The sequence below is a fragment of the Melospiza melodia genome, chromosome 3, assembly GCF_035770615.1.
Source record: "Melospiza melodia melodia isolate bMelMel2 chromosome 3, bMelMel2.pri, whole genome shotgun sequence".
Lineage (NCBI taxonomy): Eukaryota > Metazoa > Chordata > Aves > Passeriformes > Passerellidae > Melospiza > Melospiza melodia.
The window spans coordinates 133,227,252-133,247,752 of NC_086196.1; the positions used below are offsets into that span (position 1 = coordinate 133,227,252).

The following is a 20,501-nucleotide window of genomic DNA, read 5'->3' on the forward strand; positions in this document are numbered from 1 at the left end:
AATTATTCACATCAGCAGCTTCCTGCACTCTTTTCTGTTGATTTTCATCAAATTAACATTTCTTTGCTTTTAAAATAGAACAAATATTGGTACTTCAACAACAGACTGCAACAAACAGCATTCTGCTAACCTTATGTGAGAAAAAAGACCAGTTAGAACAAACCTTCTCATTCATTTCTGCATGTCCCTGCCTCTCCCTGGTGTTCTCTTCAGGACAGAGGAAGCAGCTTTGCTTCACTTTTACGATTGCTTGAGACTTTGGGTGGGAAAAAGGCTTTTCTTCAATGTCCATACTACAGCTTCTACGCTGTGAGACATCAAAAAACTGCAAAATTCAGCATCTGTTGTATTTCATCTGTGGACAGGGAGGCATTTCCCTGTTCTGGAATTGGGGTGTGCAATATTGTTTACAAGGATGGCAAACCTCCCAACTTTCATTTGCAAAATTCTCCACAGATACAGATGAAAGCCATGAAAGATGCTTGGGGGGTAATTTTGTATCTTAAACAAGATGGCCAAGCAAAAAGAAACAGCTTGTCCATATACAGGGTGCTCTGAGGACTGCTCTGTGGCAGCACAATGCATTTTACCTTCTGGACAACTAGAAAAGATTACCAAATCACTTGCTTAATGCTGGATTTCTGTGCATGGAAACCTGCTGGTTCCCACATCCTGTGAGCACAGGAAAACACTGAGGATCACACAAATTTCATTCTGCCACAGTAGCAGGGAACAGCAGTCAGGACAGCACAGAGAGGTGCACTGGAATTAGCAGTTGTCCTCTGAAGCTGGCATATCAAATCATGCTTTATTTTTTAACTTTAAAATTTTAACATCCCATTATTTTCACAGAGCTGGCAGATCCAAAGAGCTGGAGAGGAACAGACTAAATCCAGAGAACTTCTTCCATGCAGAAGCATCGGAGGATGCAGCAGTCCCAGACTGTGTTTAAGAAGCTCAAGAGCTGGGGGAAGTTTCTGCTGCATGGGAGTTGTACCTGAGATTCAGACCTGAGGCCTTTGGAAAGGATGCTGCTTAAAAGGCACAAACCAATACTGGCATAAAGGAACCTCACAGGCCTCAACAAACCCTGAATCACCACAGCCTAAGCAAAAATCAAGCATTAAAAGCAAGGCTGCTCTAAATTCATTCCCAATAAGAACCATCACAGATCAGATTTACACCTTCCCTGGAAGCTGACACTTGGAATTTACATTTACCCCTCAGCTGCTTCTGTGGAAATAATGAAAATCACCAAAATAAAACTCAGGAATCAATCCAGATCTTTGTAGTACTCCAGCGAGGCATATCCTAAATCCTGGGCGGTGGGAGAGGGAAGCCACGCTGTCTTTCTTGCTCACTTAGCAATACCCCAGAGCACACTGAAAGTAATTATTTCCATCTGCCACACACAACCTACAGACCTGAAAATGGTACTGCTACTAGAAATCTAATACACCACTGAGCAAGCAGAAGCAACCTACTGCTTTCATTTGAGATTGGTCACAATGCTGTGGAGGTGCCACAAGTGCAGGGCACTGGTAGCCTGAGCTTGATAGGGTGAATGCTCAGTGCAAGTCTCCAGACAGAGCAGTGCATCAAGCAACAGCTGGGAGAGAACAGAAGTCTAGAAAATACCCAACCCACTGCAAAAATCACTTTTTGTCCTTTGAGAAGTATTAGACTAGTCGATTTCCCCCCTTCTTTTGAGAAAAAGCTGGTAATGACCCAATTATCTATTTAAAGAAAGATAACTGCTTTGAGATTACAAAGTTCTTTGAGCAAACAGCCACTGTGTGTAATAAAAAGTAATTTTGGGATGAATGTGTAAGACTTCAGCAGGTACAAACATAAATTGAAGCAGAGCAGTTGCCATAGTTCAGCCCATAAAATCCTCATGTATTTATATGATCACTATTTTTGAGATGATTGAGCACTATCACCCAGAGCAGAGATGTCACTCTGTTGATGTGGCAGCACTGCCTTTCATTCCTGTACATCTGACTCAAGGTGCTGCATCCGTATGTGTGCACCACTGCAACCCCTCCTTTCCAACAAGAGCACTGTGCTGGGTGGGGAGGAGAAGGGAAAGGGAAATGAGCTGTAGGCATCACTTCAGTAGCCATTAAAGTCTGAACTGTTTGATAAAATGAGGACAAGTTCTATTTCTTTATGAGACTTGTGCAAAACATTCCAGGAAAAGCAAAGCGTTATTATCTGAAGGCCAACTTAATCTTTGAACTGTGTAACAATTCTCTTCTTAATCATAAATATAGGACTACATAGGCCAATCTGCCTTCCACAGGTTGGTGAGAGCCATATATGTTGTGCTTTGATCAAAACAAGGATAACTAAGATGATTCCCAGTCCTTATACATGACAGAGACCAGACAACCAGACTCAGTCCCATGCACAGAAGATGAGCTCAGATTGAATTACCTGGCAAAGAGCAAGTTGCTGGTTTAGCAGGACCTGCAGAATTTAAATAAAGGATGAAAACACACCTTTTTAAAGAGAAGAGTCTTAGGAACAAATGTAAAAAGCAAAGTTCTCACATTTGCTAGAAACGATATTGTAATTGCTGAAGAATCTGCAGTTCCTAAACTCATCCTATGATCCCCCATGAATTGCTCAATAACTGGGAAGTGGACTGGCTAGAAGCAAACAGGCTAAGGAGCCACTCTCCCATTGTTGAAATAATTGAGATGTCTAAAGATCCTCAGTTAAGATAACAAACTAACTCTTGTGGTCTGATCTAGCTGAAATATTTTGGATATTGTGTTTCTGCCAGCCCAAGGAATTTTTCTTTTTTTGGACAAAAGAGGCAAAAGCAATAGATCTGCATGATGAATCCCCAGACAGTCACATCCCAGTCAGATCGAACAGGATCTCTGTCTCAGACTGCAACATTCATCTCCCCCTTTCTTTTTTCCTGGGAGCTGTATTTGTCAGACACAGTATTTTCCAGAGGGAAAAGTAGGATCCAGAGTCTAAAATACTAGGAATGCCACCCCCACCAGCTACACACACTAACCCCAGCCATATCAAAGCAGACAAGAAAAACTAAGGGTGCTGCATTGTGTTAGCTCAAATTAAACAAGCCAAGCAAAAGATTTTTAAAATTTTATTTATGAGATGTGAAGAAGTTGCTTTCTACTTGCCAAACCATGGTGCTAAATACCTAAGACGCTGTGAAAGGGGCACCTCTATTATTCAAAAAATATTTGTATGCTTTTGGTGGATTAATTGCATTTAACATTTTGTTTAAACACACAAACAAGCACAGCTTTTTGTTGTTGCTTCAAATGAAGCCACAAAGAGAACAAAAGGCATCCAACTGAACCAATTTAGGTTTATAAACATATTAATTTTAAGAGCACTATGTGTACACTTAAAATGAATTTAAAGCAGTCGACCTTTGCAGTACGATGCCCATTTTCACTGTATCCAAATTATCCATAAATCCAGATGCAAGTTGTCACAGACACTTCTTTGGAGAGCTTGCAAAGTTAAAAGTTAATGTTTCCTATTAATTAATAATTGTTTTCAGCTGTTTTGGCAAGTGATTAAAACAAAGTGTCTGCCTTTAATGTTTCAATATAAAAGTTTTCTTCCTCAGCAGCTTGAGCGCCAAGCGGGATTTGCCTCATTTGCAGGAAGGTGTCACACATGATTGCCTGGGGCATTTGTAAGCAGAGAAGGTGAGCACTATTGTACCTGCCAGTGCAGTGATTCCCATTCCTCATCGGCCTGGCTCTGGCAGGACAGGGTTAATTTTTGCCCGGGATGGGGATGGCCAGGACCTGGAGGTTATTCTGTACCCCCTCACAGTCGTCTGGATCGGTGTAGTGTGGTGGAGGGAGCAGCTGGGTGTTGTCAGGGGGTCTCTGTGTGTGAATCATTCACCTCTTTCTTTTACCCTCTGCCATTAACACTGCTGCTCACACTGTCCATTTTCTCATCTCACTGCTGTTTCCAGTGAACTGCTCTCACCTCAACCCCTGATCTTTACCTTTTGTGCCTCCCATTCATTATCCTCTCCATCCCATGGCAGGGGGAAGGGGAAGGGAGCAATGGGAACACTAAATTGTGGAATATCATTCCTAAACCATGACACACATCCATTAAAATTACCCACCAAGCAGTTTCAGAGGAACAGCAGCTGAGATAAATAAAACAATGCTCCTCATGTTAATGGTGTACCATGCCATGAAAGAGTTGTTCCATAATAAAACCATACAGGCTGTGTGCATCGTTTACCAAACCCTGCCATCTTCCAAATTCAGGATCACACACTCTTGAAAGTTTGCACTGCCAAGCATGGTAGCATCTGTCCCTTCTGAGGCCCAAGCCATCACACCGGTATTACTGACAGACTTGTTCCACACATCAGCAGATGGTTCAACACAAGCCCAGTTCTGACCAGCACCTGATCCACAGCAGGATTAAACAAGGCTCTGAGAAGGATCCTCTGCCATTAGCAACCTTCTAGACATCGTCTTTTGTTCCCAAGCTTCTACCAATTCATCCCCCCAGTAAAACTGAAACGGAGTTCTCCTGGAAGATGAATTTCCATAGCCATGCAGAGGGAGGAAGCAGATTCATGGCAGAGACTGATAAGCTCTGCTTGCAAAGTCAAAAGTACTGACATAACATAAGCAGCAGTAAGACCCCCAGTTCTCTTCCCTACATGAACCCCAGACAACTTACTGAGAAACCTTTCACTTAGGCTGCATCAAGAAGCTTGTGAAGTGATGAAAAGTACAGAATTTGAGATTTCTCTCTCTTTGGTACATCATGGGAGGTTGCTGCTAACTCCTCCTAGTTCTAGCTTCTTCCACTAGTTTGAAAAATTTTAAGGTGTTCTTCAGTTGTTAAGGTAGGAGTTTTTCAGAATAAACGGCAGGCTCTATCTCTGCAAGGGAATAAATCCAGAAAAAAACCTACAGACTTGCTGAGCAGCAACAACATGGTTTGTGCTCACTGAAATGATTATTGTCAGAATTCAGAAGAACCAGACTCAGGTTTAGTTCAGCCCTTATCTTGGGCAAGGAGATTTTTCCACTGGAACAACACCCTTACTACATGATCTGAATGGCAGAGGGATACTTCACTTCAGGCAAACAGTGACACCCACCAAAACCCTCAGCAGAGAGCACAGGCAGCAGTGCTCTCTTTTTTCTGTGATCCTATGTCACACTGCAAAATAAACCTAAATATTTCTCAAGAAGCTTCCAGCCACACCATTTACACTTAATCTTATCTTGCTCCACAGTGAAACTTGATAAAAATGTTAGAGTCTGATTTGCTTCAAATAATTCGCATCAAGGGTAGTCAACAAAATGATCCCATGCCTAAGGTTACTTCAAATCCCTGAAGCCCTCTTTGACATAAATAATGGAATCACTGAACATAAATCCTGCAGGTAGAGATAAGCACTCAGTTTCATTCCTATTGGGTCAAGATGCACATCTACAGCACATCTGAGAAATCCACAGCAATTAATTCATCCCTCCCTGGCCAGTGCCAGAGAAAGCACCCCACTGCTCTCACAGACACCAGCAACCTGTTTACCCTGGGACAAGAGGAGGAAAAAGTTCCCTATCTTGGGGCAGCTCCGCAGAGCTTACGCCCTTGTTTATGATGTGGCAACTGCGGCACATGCCCATACATTAAGGTGTTAAGGATCTTCTCCTTTATTGATGGTATCCACATTCATTCCAGCATAGCACCCCACAACACATTAGGATCAAAGCAGAACACATGAATATATTAGAGTTCATTTCAAGCATATATTATATTGAAGAAGCATTTTTATCCCCATCCAGATCATAACAACTTCTTCTTGTTGATGCTACACACTCAATGCCTTTTATTACTTCAGCATTTTCTAATGCTGAAGAATAAACTCCCTTTAAAATATAAACAATTTTTTTCCTGAATGCTCAAGTGTCCCGATACGATCAAATGGCATTTTGGAAGAGGAGCTGCTGTGGTTTTGAGCACTGTTAATTGCCTGCAGTGACACAAGCAAGGGCTGAGCTGGGTGCGGGCAAGGGAGTTGTGCAACAGGCATCGTCCATTCCCTCCACACCACCTCAGTGAGGTTTGCTTTTTGGAAGTATCCAGAAAGCTGATTACACAGAAACAGCAAAACCAGCCTCAATGAAGGCTGGGGATACTTCCATTTACATGAGTGCCAATTTTAAAAGAGAGCTTAATTTACACTGTGTACTAACTTGTTGGAAGCTTGTGTGGCTACCCCAGAACAAGAACTGTTAGAGGTGTGGCTCAGAAACTTGAAAGACCTAAACTTCAGAGACCCTCAAAATGAGAACTGAAGATCATTATCATTATGCTCAGTAGCTACAGTTCACCTGGTTTGTGGTCCAGTGCATGCAACAACAACAACAAAAAGGGTTGCATGATGGAAGATTGTGGCATCTAGTTTGGGGAAGGAGGGAAGGAAGAGTGCAAGTAGGTAAGCTGCAGAGAACTATTTTCCCCTCTATCTCCATAAGACAGTGATCCCAGTGTGATCCATGGAGGCCAGAAGGGACACAATTCCTGCTGCACTTCCCTGAGGAAGCCAATTGCAGCAGAACCTTTGAATGCATTCAAGCTTCAGTAAGAGAAAGAATAAAATACAAGTAATTCCTATTAATATGCCAACGCATATTAATTAAAAACACACTATATATATTTCAGGGCAATTGTAAGCAGACCCATTAGGATTGCTCCCTCTTACCACTGAAATAACTGAATACACAACCAGAAGTAGGACATCACTAATTTTGCTGAAAACTGACATAATGATTTCTTACTGAAAGACATTCCATTTGAACAATAAATTAAGCTTTGCTTCTTTTTTTTTATGGCTATTCTTCCAGTCATTTTCTCAACAGCCACCAAGTATAAATTTATATACAATAAACCAAAACTGGAGAGTTTCCATAGGGGAGCAGACCTCCCAAACTGGCAGAGAAACTGCCTGGGTGGCTCAGCAAAACCATGCCTCAGCAGAAGTCCTCATGTATCTTCATATTAAAAGGTGTTGAGATGTACAATGCAGAAATGCTGATCATTACAATGGACACATCCTATTTCTACTGCCTATACAGACTCATTACAAATATTGATGTCCTGTTCTACAATTAAACCCCCTATAATGGAATTTTATTCTGACTGGAAAATGAAACAGAAAATGCTTGTGACCAAAACTGGGTTTGGTATTTATTAGCTGCACTGAAAATGTATTCTGCTGTTCTTTATGAAACATTCAGAACAGCATAAAATAAAACTTCAGAGACATGAAACAGTATTTTTTATGAAAGAAAGGTCCTCTAGTGACCCGTCCACCCGTCCATGGCTGTTTTCCAACACACAGTGTATTGGAACAGTGACCTGTGGTGCCTGTGCAGCATGTTGTCTGCAGCAGGACCTCCCCACTCTGATTCCTCACATGAAGGAAGCCTGGGCCAAGGATCTGCTGCAGAGAAGAAAGCTCTGAGACAATTCCTGTAAATAAAGGCCTCCTTCAGCAATGTGCCAAACCATCAAAGCTAAATACACGCTCAGTGACTGCTCACTCCCAGCACACCAAAGGTGCCAGACACTGTCCTGCAGGTGAAAGCCATTGCAGTGTATTCATGGAAAGGATGGAAAGGAAAGCACGTGGTGGGAGCTGCAAGGTGATGAGTGAATGAGAAACCTGGGTGAGATCAAGAATCCGGCTCTGTCATTTCAGTCCCCACAAAGTATTTTCTCTCAAGCCCCACCTTCACTGTTTTTCAATTTCTCTCGTTTCCCTCTCCTCCTCTGCACGCTTCTCTCACTGCTTTCCTCCAGGGCCACCCAGTTGGTGGTAAAAGCCAGCAGAATGAACTCATGCTCTGCTGGTGAGGGAGGAGCTGTGTGGAAGTGTCAGGGAGGGTCCTGGGGATGGGCAGCTCAGTCACACACAAGGCACCAACACTGGTAATCCTGCAAGGGACAGACAGAGCTGTGGAGCCAGGGGCAGGCACAGCCTCATCACCACTCAGCTGAGGTCAAGCATCAGCTAAACAAAGAGAAGCTGCAAATTAAAGGAAAATCTGCAGGGGCCAGGATTCATATGATAAAATGGTCGCTGTGGAAATGGTGAAGAAACCGTATGACTTCCTGTGTCATGCCACGATTTCAGGGCTCTAGGCTCACCCCCATGGCCTGATCCCCTCCTCCTGTTTGCCTTGTACAGACTCAGATAGTCTTTAAAATAAAGGAAAACCAGCCTATTTTGCCAATTTTGAACTGCAGAAAAAATCCAGTGAGGGTGTGTGTCCACATGACTGATGGAAATCAAACCTCTGAAGTGCAGATTATTTTAATTATAGTCAGAAAAGCATGTAAGGTGCAAGTTTCAGCCAGATAGTTTCCATTCTGAGCTTTAATTTTGTAGTAATAAAAATACTTGAGTGCCTCTGTCTAGCTGAAAGAATAACAAGTAGTCTGGCTTGTTATGTCAGCTGGGACACTTAGTAACAATATACACAAGGAGAAATTATATCTGTGCAAAATAAGGCATCACCAGCTCTCACTCGTGCACTCTCTCCACGTGTCTTTCACTGTAAGGCAGCCACCAAAGGGACAGGTTTAGTGAACAGTGCTATTGATTACTTTTTCCCCCACTACAGCCTGATTTTCTTTGAAAAAGAACCAAACTTCTAGAGGTTTCTAAGAAATGTTTGTGAACTTGCAAAACACACTTGACAAAAGTCTAGCAAGCAATCCTTCCAATTCCAACAGATGCAAGCAAACTACATTGCAAATTGGCTTCACCCTTTCCAACACGTTCTACTCAGTTATGGTGAAAGCTCAGGTTACAATCAGTATTAGTAGCTGGATTTGTTTCCACAATACATTCATTCTATTATTGATCTAGATTAGTGAAATGATGCAAGGATTAAGGCTTTGAACGTCTTCCATGGAAAGTGCTATTTTAAAATTGGACACATTTTGGCAGTCAAGATCCTCCAACCCTAACCTGGGTGTTGACTGCCTGTCTTTCTACCCTAAGTGGTTTTTATACATATAAACTCCATATAATGCTAGTTATTTTGTACATATAAAAACCTGACATGCACCAAACTTTTCATGTAGCTGTTTGCATAGCTGGTTTGTATTGCTTTCTGTTCCTCAATCTATAGTTCAGAGAAATTGGTGTTTCATTTCACAGTTAAAAAAACTTACTTGAATTGTAGAGATATGAAAGGCAAGGGAAGGAGAGAAAACATCTCTCCCATTTTAAACTCATCTTCCACAAGCTAATTTGACAGTGTAATGTGAAAGTACAGAAATCTGAAATCTAGTTCTGAATGTCTTTTTACCTCTCTCTCAAGAGATATTACTCAGGTTTACTGTGACATTTCAAAATGTCACCATGCCTATCTCAAAACCAGACATTTTAACAAAGAATAGATACCTACCTGCTTTAATTCAGAACCCAATCTGTATGTGATGATATTCTAAGAACCTCTTCTAAGAAGTTCCTACTTATTAAGTAAATACTTGTCATACAATGACAAAGATCCTTATTTAGCTGGAAATAAAGACAGACTCAAACTTTGTTTTATTTTTTAATAAAGTTTAAATAGTTAAAGTAAGAGGAAAGAGTAAGTTTTAAAGCCAAGCTATTTCTTTGTTCCATGCTAGGCCTTAAAGTTGGATTTACTGGCAAATACGGGCCATAAGAAGAGCTGTATACTTCAAATGCTGGTGTAGAATATATTAAAATAGCCAGTGACTCACTCCAGATTACCTTAAAACAAAGGAAACACAATCTCTACAGTTTTTGAAAGGTATTGCCTCTTATCCTGATTAATGGAAAAATTATCCCTACAAAAGATTTTTTTTTAAATATGAAGACTCTACAAAATATTTGCTTTATCCATTGGCAGGACTTTGAAAATCTCCAAAATATTTAGATATGTGTGCCTAAGGAAGTTTATAAATGCCAATCCAACACTGTAACAAAAATTCCAAACAGAACTGGAAATTAGAGTAACTTAACCAAATCATCCCACCATAAGAATATTATATTTCTATTCTGCATAAACACAGACCAGCATGGTTTGTTTTGTTTCAAAAATTCTTCATGTCCTGCAGAATACAGCATAGATTTGTTTCATTAGTACCTTTACCCTTCAATTTTCCTTAATGCTGTTTTCCTCATTAACATTTAAAACAGTATCTAATCTGTCTACAGATTTTTTCTGCCCTCAGGGCTCTTCTTAGCCTCAACCCTATCCTCACCCATGGAGATCCTTCCCCTCTTGCTTCAGAAAGAGGTTTTTGTTCATTTGGCTGATTTTCATTTTCTTCTTTTTCAGACACAGGTAAGTATCCTGCCATCGAGGGAGCATGGGAACGAATGGGAACAGCACTGGGAATTACTGGGACATTTACAAGCCAAGACTGTGAGTAGGAGCTTCGACAGCCACTATTTTTGAAAGAAAAATATCATGCTTTCTTTATATTGGATAATATTTGACAGATTGGATAATATGTCTACTATAAACAGTTTTGTGTCACAAACAGCCACAAATTGCAGACAAAGCAATAGAGGACAGAGTTTGATGAATTTAGTGCAACAGAAAAAAATTGGTAGAGTTTGAGTAGCATCTTGCAATGGTAACGACCATTTAGAAACCAAAATGATCCAATAACCTAAAAATACATCTGCTACACTAAGAGCAATAAGATTAGAAGCTTCCAAATTGTGGACTGATTGCACAGGGACCACAGATGTAAGAAAGTATTAGCTTGGAAAGCTTCAGCTTTCCAAAATTCAAAATCATTAAAAAGCAATCTGTTCATCATTCTACAATTTAACTGTTTCCTAGTCTATGGGAATAAACAGCAGGATACAATCCTGTTTGCAACATCCATGTAGCTTTTTTTTTTTTAACAAAACCTTGTTTAAGTAAATTAAGAAAATATATTCTTAAAGAAAAAAAACTAGATGAGCACAAAAAAATGCCATGACGAATCCTGAGACAAATTATCCTACATCGTTGCTAGTCTATGAAAACTGGTTTGAATAATAAACACACTGGAGTATTCAGTGACAGCATACAAATCAAGAGTATTTGTAATTATTAAGTTGTGCATGTTTTTAACTGACAAAACATGCTCACGGGCTTACTTTAAAATCTCTCACTGCTTGTTATCAAAGTTAAAAGATCATTTGCATACCAATACATATACTGTAAACATGAACTTCTCATTAAGGAAAGATGGATTTACAGTAATTTGATCTTTTACAAAAAGCTATTGGTAACCAAATCTCTCAGTGTCTAACTTTCTAGAAAATTAAACCAATGTTTCCACCCTCAAAGCTGAAACACTACCTCTTTAGGAAACAGCCCTGTTTATTTGTTAATCAGAAATACAATCAAGTGGCATATTTCCATTTGCTCTTCGGCTGACAGTTTCAGCTTCATTATATTTTACAAGAAAACAGCAGACTTGCAGAAGTCCTGTAAATTCTTTCATATCGCAACTGATTTAATTACAGCAGTGAACAAACGCAGCAGTGATGCAAAATAAGATCAGCCCAATTGCCCTTATCTGATGATAGGATCTCTCTTCCTGTTTGGCTTACAGCAGTGAGGACTTCTTGTTTTGTTTCGGCTTTTTGTTGGTTTCTTTTTTTCTGGTCAGGCTGCCTCTGTCAAGACTGACAGAAGCAAGAAGTTGACATGCCCTTAGAATTCCAGCTTGAGAATGATCCTCATAGGAATAGAGCTGAGTTTCAATCAGTAGGTCGGGGAATGATACTAATGTGGAGAAAATTATCTGGATAGCTCATATGTTCGCTTAGCCACTGAATGGGTGTTTCCAGCATTGGCTCAATTCCATGAATCATCACTTGAGTCTTCTGCTCTCCATCTAATTCAAAGAAAAAGAGAAACCACTAGTATGCCATTCAAAGTTCACAGGAAGATTAAACATTTACTCATACTTAATTTACGGTAGATTTAATTGGTGTTACCGAGTTCAACATTTAACAGAACGAAAAGTAGGAAATATCAGTGTGGAGAAAGCTGAGATTTGTATCATCTAAAACAGAAACTTTGAGTTAAAATTAATTCCAAGACCAAACCGGAATTAAGTAAAACTTAATGAAAGTGCCACTTTTCTTTACTAGTTGTAAGAAGGGCTTTTTTTAATCCCGCAGTGATCCCAGCTTGTTGTCTACCCAGCTAAGGCACATCCATCTCAGCCAGCTGTAAGGCATATGAATTTTACACAGATCAAGCTCAAAATGTTGAGCTTCCTAAACCATACTGGTAAGTTGTATTCTTAATACTGTGATCTCCTGAAAGAGCTGGACTGTGTGTAATATAATACATGCATTATTCCTGAAGTAATCTTGTATTGCTAAGAATAATTTACATAAATCACTAGCAATATTTCAGAGTTACTCCGAAGGCAGAGTTGGCACCGGCTTTTTCTCACTTAGTTTCATCTCTTGGAAAAGCAAAGTCAGCAAATTATTCCCAGTATAACAAGAGTATTTTCTAAGAATATTTCAATTCTTTTTATTTATACTTGTCCCGGAGGATGCAAGTACTTTGATCCTTTGATTCAAATGATGGGAACCAGCTAAAGCAACTGACATAACAGTCATGACATGAACTAAAACAACAAAAAATGAAAATTTATTTCAGAGACAAGGGATGAGAAGAGAATATGAAATATGCTTCAAATAATGGTTAGCAGGGGGAAAAGTAGGCAGTGACCTTTCACTCATTTTATTCTACACTATGGCATTCTCACATGGACCTACCACAGTGAACTCCCCATTCAGTACTCAAAAGTACTACTGCATTCACTAATTGGCATTTTATGTCCCACTCCAGTGTCTATAACAGAACAAACCACCATCCTGACCAAGAGCTGCATGGAAGAGAAGAGAATCTAGAAGTATAGGTATCATTACTGGTTCTTGCATTCAGTGGCCCCAATTGTAGTGTAATTTCTATTTTATAACACAGGTGAAATCACATTTGTTTGGTAGCCAAAATGATTTGACAGCTGCCTGAAGAAGTTTCTAGTATAACCAGCTATCTATGCCTGCACAGCTGGTAAAAAAATCATTCTAAACATGTAGTTGACTTTTTGCTAGTAATAATTCTTCCTGCAAGAGCAGAAAGTTATGTTTGCTTAAAATAAAGCATTATACTCTTGTTACTTGTTACCTACATATGGTATATTCTGTACCAAGTCTTGATTCTCTAAATGGCATAATACCCACATTATCACACTAAATTAAGCATAAACACTTGCTGGTTTCTGGTTTTATTTCAGACAAGTCTGAAGAACAAAGCACATTATTTAAAAACCAACTTCTGGTATTTCTATCCAAAACAGGTATTTATTGGGCTGAAACACTCCGAGTCAGATTGTCAAAAGAATTAACTCCCAAAGAAAACATCTCAGTAACCCAGTTGTGGTGGTGCATTCATTCGTTTACAACACCAGTTTTCTTTCTTCTCGGAAGTTAGGGAACATCTAAATATTTTTAAGTAACTTCCAAATATATGTATTTAACACTTAAAAATTAAAACCTACCTATGGTATTCCTTAAGTTGGTGTAAGCTGACGACTTCTTTTAATGTTTCATTAGTATTATTTCATTTCCAGAAACAACTAATTTACATAAAACCAGATGACAGAATGCACCTGACTCTTTTTAGCCCAAACTTGCAAAAAAAAAAAAAAAAAAAAAAAGAATGAAAAGCTTTAGAACCCCAGTATAATTTTCTTGCCATTGAAGGAAAGGCTTATAAATTATAAACATTTTCTTTGGCTCTTCCATTACTGTGCAACATATGTATGTGTGTGCATGTGCCTACTCTTGCTTGAAAATGAAGTGCAGGTAATCTTGATGTCTTTGCTGCTTGTTCCTTACCCAGCTTTGTCCCTTTCTCATACAAATCTTTTATTCTGTTCCTCGGCAAACTGAGAAAGCCTCAGAGGTCAATGAAGAATTTACCAGTTTAATTAAAATCTAAATCTCTGCATTAGCATTGTTTGTGCTTTAGTATTAACTCTGACAAAGCATCACTTCTTAATTCCTTTTCCCCTTGAGGCTTGACTGAAGAGATCTTATCTCCCAATTCTGTATTTACTGCAGCCTTCTTTCACAAAATCCATTGTTTTTACTTCAACATTCTTCTCTCCTTTTGTTACTAGGAACCACAAACTCTCACTTCAGGCACATTTACCCAAACTTTCCTCAACTTTCATGTTTTCCATCACACATCCGATTATAAGTCAGAGTGTCTCTCATATTGACTCTTCTCTACTTTTTGCAGCAAAAAGTTGTAAACAGCAAATACACTAAAACAATTACTGAAAAATATTCTTATCTTGTCAACAGCTGTCTAATTATTATCCATTTCCACTGTGATCTGAGTACTGAATGATTTACTAGCTATCATGAAAACTTCATCCACCTGTTTTACAGATACAATAGATTAGGAGATTTACGAAATATTTTTTCCATGATTTTAGATGCAGTTTGACCCACCAACTGCTGTCCTCTTCTTCCTCAACCCACATTCTATAATCACAAGAAGCCTTTCTAAAGTGACGAAATGCTGCTACAAAGTGTTCAAGTTGCTAAACATAATGTATTTAAATTAGTGGTATAAAATGTAAATGACCTAATTACAAAGTAATGCCCCTCTATTTCATTGGATAATGTCTGTGAAAATTAGGGTAAATAACTCTGTTCATCTGCAGTGCACAGGGTCCAGACCTGATGATATTATTATTGTCAATACCCATTCTACAATGTTCAGTAATGTAGTGAAAAAATAAACAGGATTTCCTCAAAACCACTAATTCAAATTTTCCAGTAACCTCCCCAACTTTTTTTGTCCTCTTAAAATTCTATCGGAACTGAGTTATATGTTACTTATCACATAACCTAAGATTATTTTTTTTTGCTTTGTTGCAAATTACTTTTGGGAGTAAGATGAAGTGGAAGAAAAATAAAAGCATAGCAATCTATAAGTTTTCATAATGCTACTTAAAATCAGAGTGCTTCTATTTACTGAAGTGATGCTCAAGTAACAAACACTGTTTTGGCATTTGCAAAAAAAAAAAAAAAAAAACAAAAAACCCTGAAAACTAATTAAGTCATCTATCAGAGTGGTTGTCCCAAGATTAATTTATTTTTTTACCACTTTCCTTGTGGAGCTGTATCAACGGAGAAGATACTGTAGCCCCCTCAAATTACCAGAGGCAAGCTCTAAGCAGAGATGGTAATGCTTTTTGGTAAAACTGAACAATATTCCATCTCCAGAAGGCAGATAACAATGCTTAAATGTTATGTACTAAGATATTTTTTCACCTGACTTAACTTAGACCCTAACTCAAGGCTGCAACACTTCAAGTGTTGACCAGACTCAGGCTAATTAATCATATAATGTAAAGTCAGAAGGGTTTCCCAGCTCTGTACAGAAAATGGAGAGAAACAAGAACCTCTGAAGTGAAGGGCTTTAAGAAGAGATCTGCTCCTCTGTCACCAACAAGGTGGCTCCATGCTCCTGATGAGGAAACCACTACAAGAAAATATTGCAAAGGACTCTCTTTTGCAGATAGGCATCTGCTGGGAGGAAGCAAGAGAGAGTGGCCTCTTGCATCTCAAGTGAGTCCTTGAGAGAGTGGCTCAAAGCCCTCCCCAACCTGAGGCAGCTTGAGCCCACTCTCTCTTCTTTAATGGAATGCCCTAACTACAATATTCACTGTCACTAATCCCAGCTTCCTTTAAAACCCCTCAATATTCAGGAACCAGCGAGACACAGCGGAAGAACAAACAAGAAAATCTGTAGCCTTCAGAGAAGATGGGAAAATGTGCCATGTCATGTTATCACACAGTAAGTTTTACTCTTTCCTTCAGCTACATAAGTTGTTGCTTGCAAACTAATCTACTCAGTAACAGGAAAATTAGCTCATTCAGCATCAGTTCAGATGGCTGCACATGAGCACTGATGCGTCTCAATAAATTTTTCTACTGAGTTACGTTATAATTTGAAAGAAAGAACTGAAGATGGACATAAAAGATTGGTTTAGTTTTGAGACAGATTCAAGTGCCTGAGAGCAGAATAGTGAGAAGGCACTGCCTCTGTCACAGGTACTTCAGCCAGTTTTTATCCAGATTAGCACCTCAATGCTCACCAGTGCTGCAATGCCATACTCCCTTTCACCTACACAAGACAGCTCCTCTAGCCAGACTACATCTGTGATGTACCACTTAAAATTCTTTAGTGGGATGAAATACCTCCCTTCTGATTTGTGGCCTCAAGCAATCACCTGTCAGGGCAATTTAGTAGGCTTAAATCCCTTAACAGATAGACAATACAAGATATTCAGGCTTTAGCAAAAGTGCCCCTGGAGTACTCAATTAGAATCCTCAGTATGCAAGTTCTCTGCCTGTAGTCAGGGGCAGCACCACTTATAAAATTGGCTTTACAACCCTAAAAAGGCAAATAGAACCTGGTACTTCGAATCAGGGGCAAACAATGCATTTCTTGTATGGTACAAGGCCACAGGACTATAGACAAGGACACTAAAATGTATAAGGAGTAAACACAACCAACTTTCATGCAGTAGCAGCATTTTAATAGTGCAACATAACTGGATGCCAGCTTTTCCAGCTGCAAAGTGGGCCACAGACATTTGGCTTATCTTCAGAATATATCATATGCTCTGAAGACAATGATACCAAAGGTATTCCTGACAATAGGCTATGCCATATTGTAGGAAAACTAATCTTGGGACAGCATTATAAGGAGCAGAATTTTCTTTTTGTGATTGTGATGTGGCTGCTTTCCTCCCCATTTTTTCTGCTCCCCAGATTATCTGGCAGGAGAATAGTGTGTGCTCAGCACCTGGTGCCTCAGACATCTCTAAATCTGAAGAGATACACCAACAACTTCACTGGAAAGATTTTATCTACCTCTGAAGGATGTCATAGGAAATTACTTAGAGAAACATAGCTTTCAGTAATGTGCCTGGTGTGAGTAATGCAGTGTGCAACCACCAAGTTTGCTACTGAATGATTTTGCTGACCCAGTTTTGAAAGCCTGAAGCCAAAGCTGGGCAAGGCCAAATCTCTGGTAAGCAAAAGTGAAAATTTCCTTCTTGGAACGTAGGTCTCTGGTTCAGCACCAAGGATCACACAGGCCACTGTGCACTTATTTACAAAAGATTATTCTGTATTAGTAAGCAAATTCAAAGACTGTTCTAATTTGTAACCACATGTGGTAGGAAAGCACTGGACAGTGGCTGACGTTATTCTTTCCCTCTCTGGGCACCTCAGGTTGGAAATTCTAGGACCTACAGAGACAAGACAGCCCCTGACAAGCCTCAGAGTCTAAAGAAATTCTCCACCAGTGACTTCAGCACTGGTAGCAGAAAAGAAACACAAATATTTGAACATACTTCTCTTTTGCACTTTCAAATAGGTAGCATCTCTAAAAACCTCAAACCTTAATAAAGTCAGCAATTAATTTGTTAGCCCTGAAACTTGACAAAGAGCATCTACCTAGTTTAACAGTAACCTGTCCAAACAGTTCCAATGTCCAATATTAAAACTGACAAAGACAGGATACCATTTACAATGAAACAAGCTTCACAATTATTTTCATTGTGTGTGCTACAAAAATATCTACGTGTTCATAAAATGCAAAAAAATTAGGCTAAGGAGCATTTATGAACCTTTTCACATCACTTCTGTAGTATTTACTATAGGCAGGTACCTTATATTTTTTAATTCATGGCAAAATATTTCTTTGCTCAATGAGCAACCATAGCTACAGAATTAATTAAATCCATGTATAAATTAAATATTGATGCTTTACTTTTCTCCAGTACCTTTAAAAAACATGTTAGAAACTAACATATATTATTACAGGCTTTTCCATTCATAAACTACAATCTAACTGGAACATCTGCAATCAGTTTCTGGCATGTGTATGTGTAACAGTGAGCAAGGTACAGAAATACAGTGAGGTGTTCTGATTCCACACTGATGACAACCTCAACGTACAGTGATCAAATAGAAAAAAGAATTTGAATATTGAAAAAATTGTACTTAATCAGCTAAGTACTAACAAGAGCTCAATGTCATTTCATGGGAAGTGCATAAAAAGTTGATTTTGGTGAAATCTCATGGCCAAATGATATTCTGCTCTTCGAATGAACCCAGCACAAGTACTTCAGACAGCAAACATGTTCTTTACTAAAACCAAGTATTTCACACTTAAGGAACTGTAACTTCAAGGTCTAAGTTTACTACATGTTCAATTGAGCAGGGTATTTTTAGATAGAATTTAGAATTTTTTAACTAGGAATAAAATCTTATGAGCTTTCAGAAGCTTCACACTAACCTATTTTAGCCAGCATATCCCAGGCTTTCCTTACTTTTCTGTGAATTCCATCTTGTACAACACAACCCTGCTTGCCACAGCAGTAGGCTCTATTGCTAGAAGTGACTCATTTTCCATAGCAATCTTAACATGCTTTAAACTCACTTCAACCTCACAAAGTACCAAAATCCTTATTCTCTTCCTCTCCCCAGAGCTGGAATGATGATCAGCTTAAGGACACACACAGATGGATCATGTCAGCAGATCTGCTGTTCAGTATCCTCTGACCAAGAGCAAGAACACACAAAGAGTTCTGCAAAGCCAACTCTACAATAGCCTAGCCACAACAAAAGGTTCCTCTGACCTCAAAAATTTTAGATGCTGATATGTGACATGAAAGCACAGGACTGACTTTTCCTTCCTGCCTACGTATCTCACCAGCACTGGGGAAAGCCACTGAAGCTGATTTCAGGTGAAGAACTCACCCACAGAAATACAAGGTCAGTGCATTATTCAGTAAAAATTTTGTTCTCAAAATTATTCTGTGTCTGAAATAAGAATTGTTCCAAACACAAGATGTGGTTTGGAGAATGAGAATGACAGTTCCTGGATAGACTCAACTGCCTGACATGAATATAAATAAACCATGACATAGATTTAGTTAACTGTCAGCAACAAGACAATATCACTCATTTTAACCATTTAGTAGTAACATGAGTTCAATTGCTCAAACTGAAGGTCATTGTTTTCCTAAATGTCTGTTTCCAGTTTGGGGTATGGTAAATAAAAGCTACAACTTTGTATTTTGTTTTAAAATCCCTTTTAAAATGAATATTAATTTTTAATACTTTACTGAACAACCTACAGATAACGGAACAGGAGTGTTCAACCTATCTTTTCTAACTAATTAAGTTGATTTTTCAAAATTCTTCTCCAAAATAAAAAGTTAGAAACATCAGTCTCCTGATCCTGAAGTGTTTTATCACTCATATTGTCTCAATTTAACCCTTGGAGTGCCTTCATGTCATCTCACCAGAGCCCCTCACAGGAAGGAGTTGTCCAAAATGCTATGATAGAACCAGACCTGTATCAACTTCAGTGAACTCTATTCTTGCAGAGTACCTGACTGCAAAAGCCCACCTCCAGGCAAGATACAGATATGGACTGATATTAAATCCATATCCACTAATTTAGCTTTAATTACTGCTCTACTTCTTTACATGGTTTTGACACAGGCCAGTTGGCTGGTATCTTTGTGATCTTCTTGTGGTGTAAACATCTTAACTTGAATTTACACATCTATGACTTAATGGACAGGACAAAACTTTCTTTGTCACAGTTCTTATATGATTACCTTCCTTGGATTATGCCAGGCACCATCCTGCCTTCTCTATCCCCCAAACAGAAGTGCAATCTTATCATATGCAATATTACCATCATCTACATTAAATATCACTAAATATTGAGATGAAATCAAGTATTTGGCATCACTCCATTCATAATTTTCTTTTCTATGCAACTCTTCTCTCTTGTTATTTCCTATCATTTTTTACCTCAAATCTATCCTCAGGTTAGACAGCCACACTTCTGAAATATAGTAAAAAAACAGATTAAAGTAATCACCACAAGTAAAAGTTTATGATGCTTTGAAGTAGCAGATGAGAACTTGGCTTACACTTCTAATCTCACAGGAGCCAGGAAGCATGTAAATGAACCAAAAAACCTTTTTTCCAGTGTACTCAAAAAGTTTTTACAGAAAGTGAATTTGGCCTGAAACACCACTAACCAGACTATTTTTAACAATTTCCCAAAACAGTTAACACTGACAGTAACACCATGCAAGACAAGGAAACTTTTCCTTTTGTAAAACAGCTCATGCAACTCAATGGAAAAGCAGATAGAGGGTGGAAATGGGTTAAGCTTTACTTAAATGAACTTTGTTGTTGTTGCTTTTAAATTATTTTATTCTTGTATACTTCATAGAAGTTTTTAAAATGGGATTCTTGGAGTAAGTAGCAAACTGATTTATGACAGAACTCCAAAATACTTTTCTTAAAAATCTGACATCTTATGGAAGCA

The 20,501-nt window shown here is 38.8% G+C and overlaps 1 protein-coding gene across 1 annotated transcript in view; it reads right to left on the reverse strand.

The window, feature by feature from the left end:
* Nucleotides 1-9,601: 9,601 nt before the first annotated feature.
* ATG5 (autophagy related 5) overlaps nt 9,602-20,501 on the reverse strand; it is a 73,559-nt gene continuing 62,659 nt past the window's right edge. Inside the window, exon 8 of the mRNA XM_063153097.1 lies at nt 9,602-11,928. Within this exon, the coding sequence (XP_063009167.1) occupies nt 11,792-11,928 (137 nt within the window). The 3' untranslated portion in view covers nt 9,602-11,791. The remainder of the gene's footprint in view (nt 11,929-20,501) is intronic.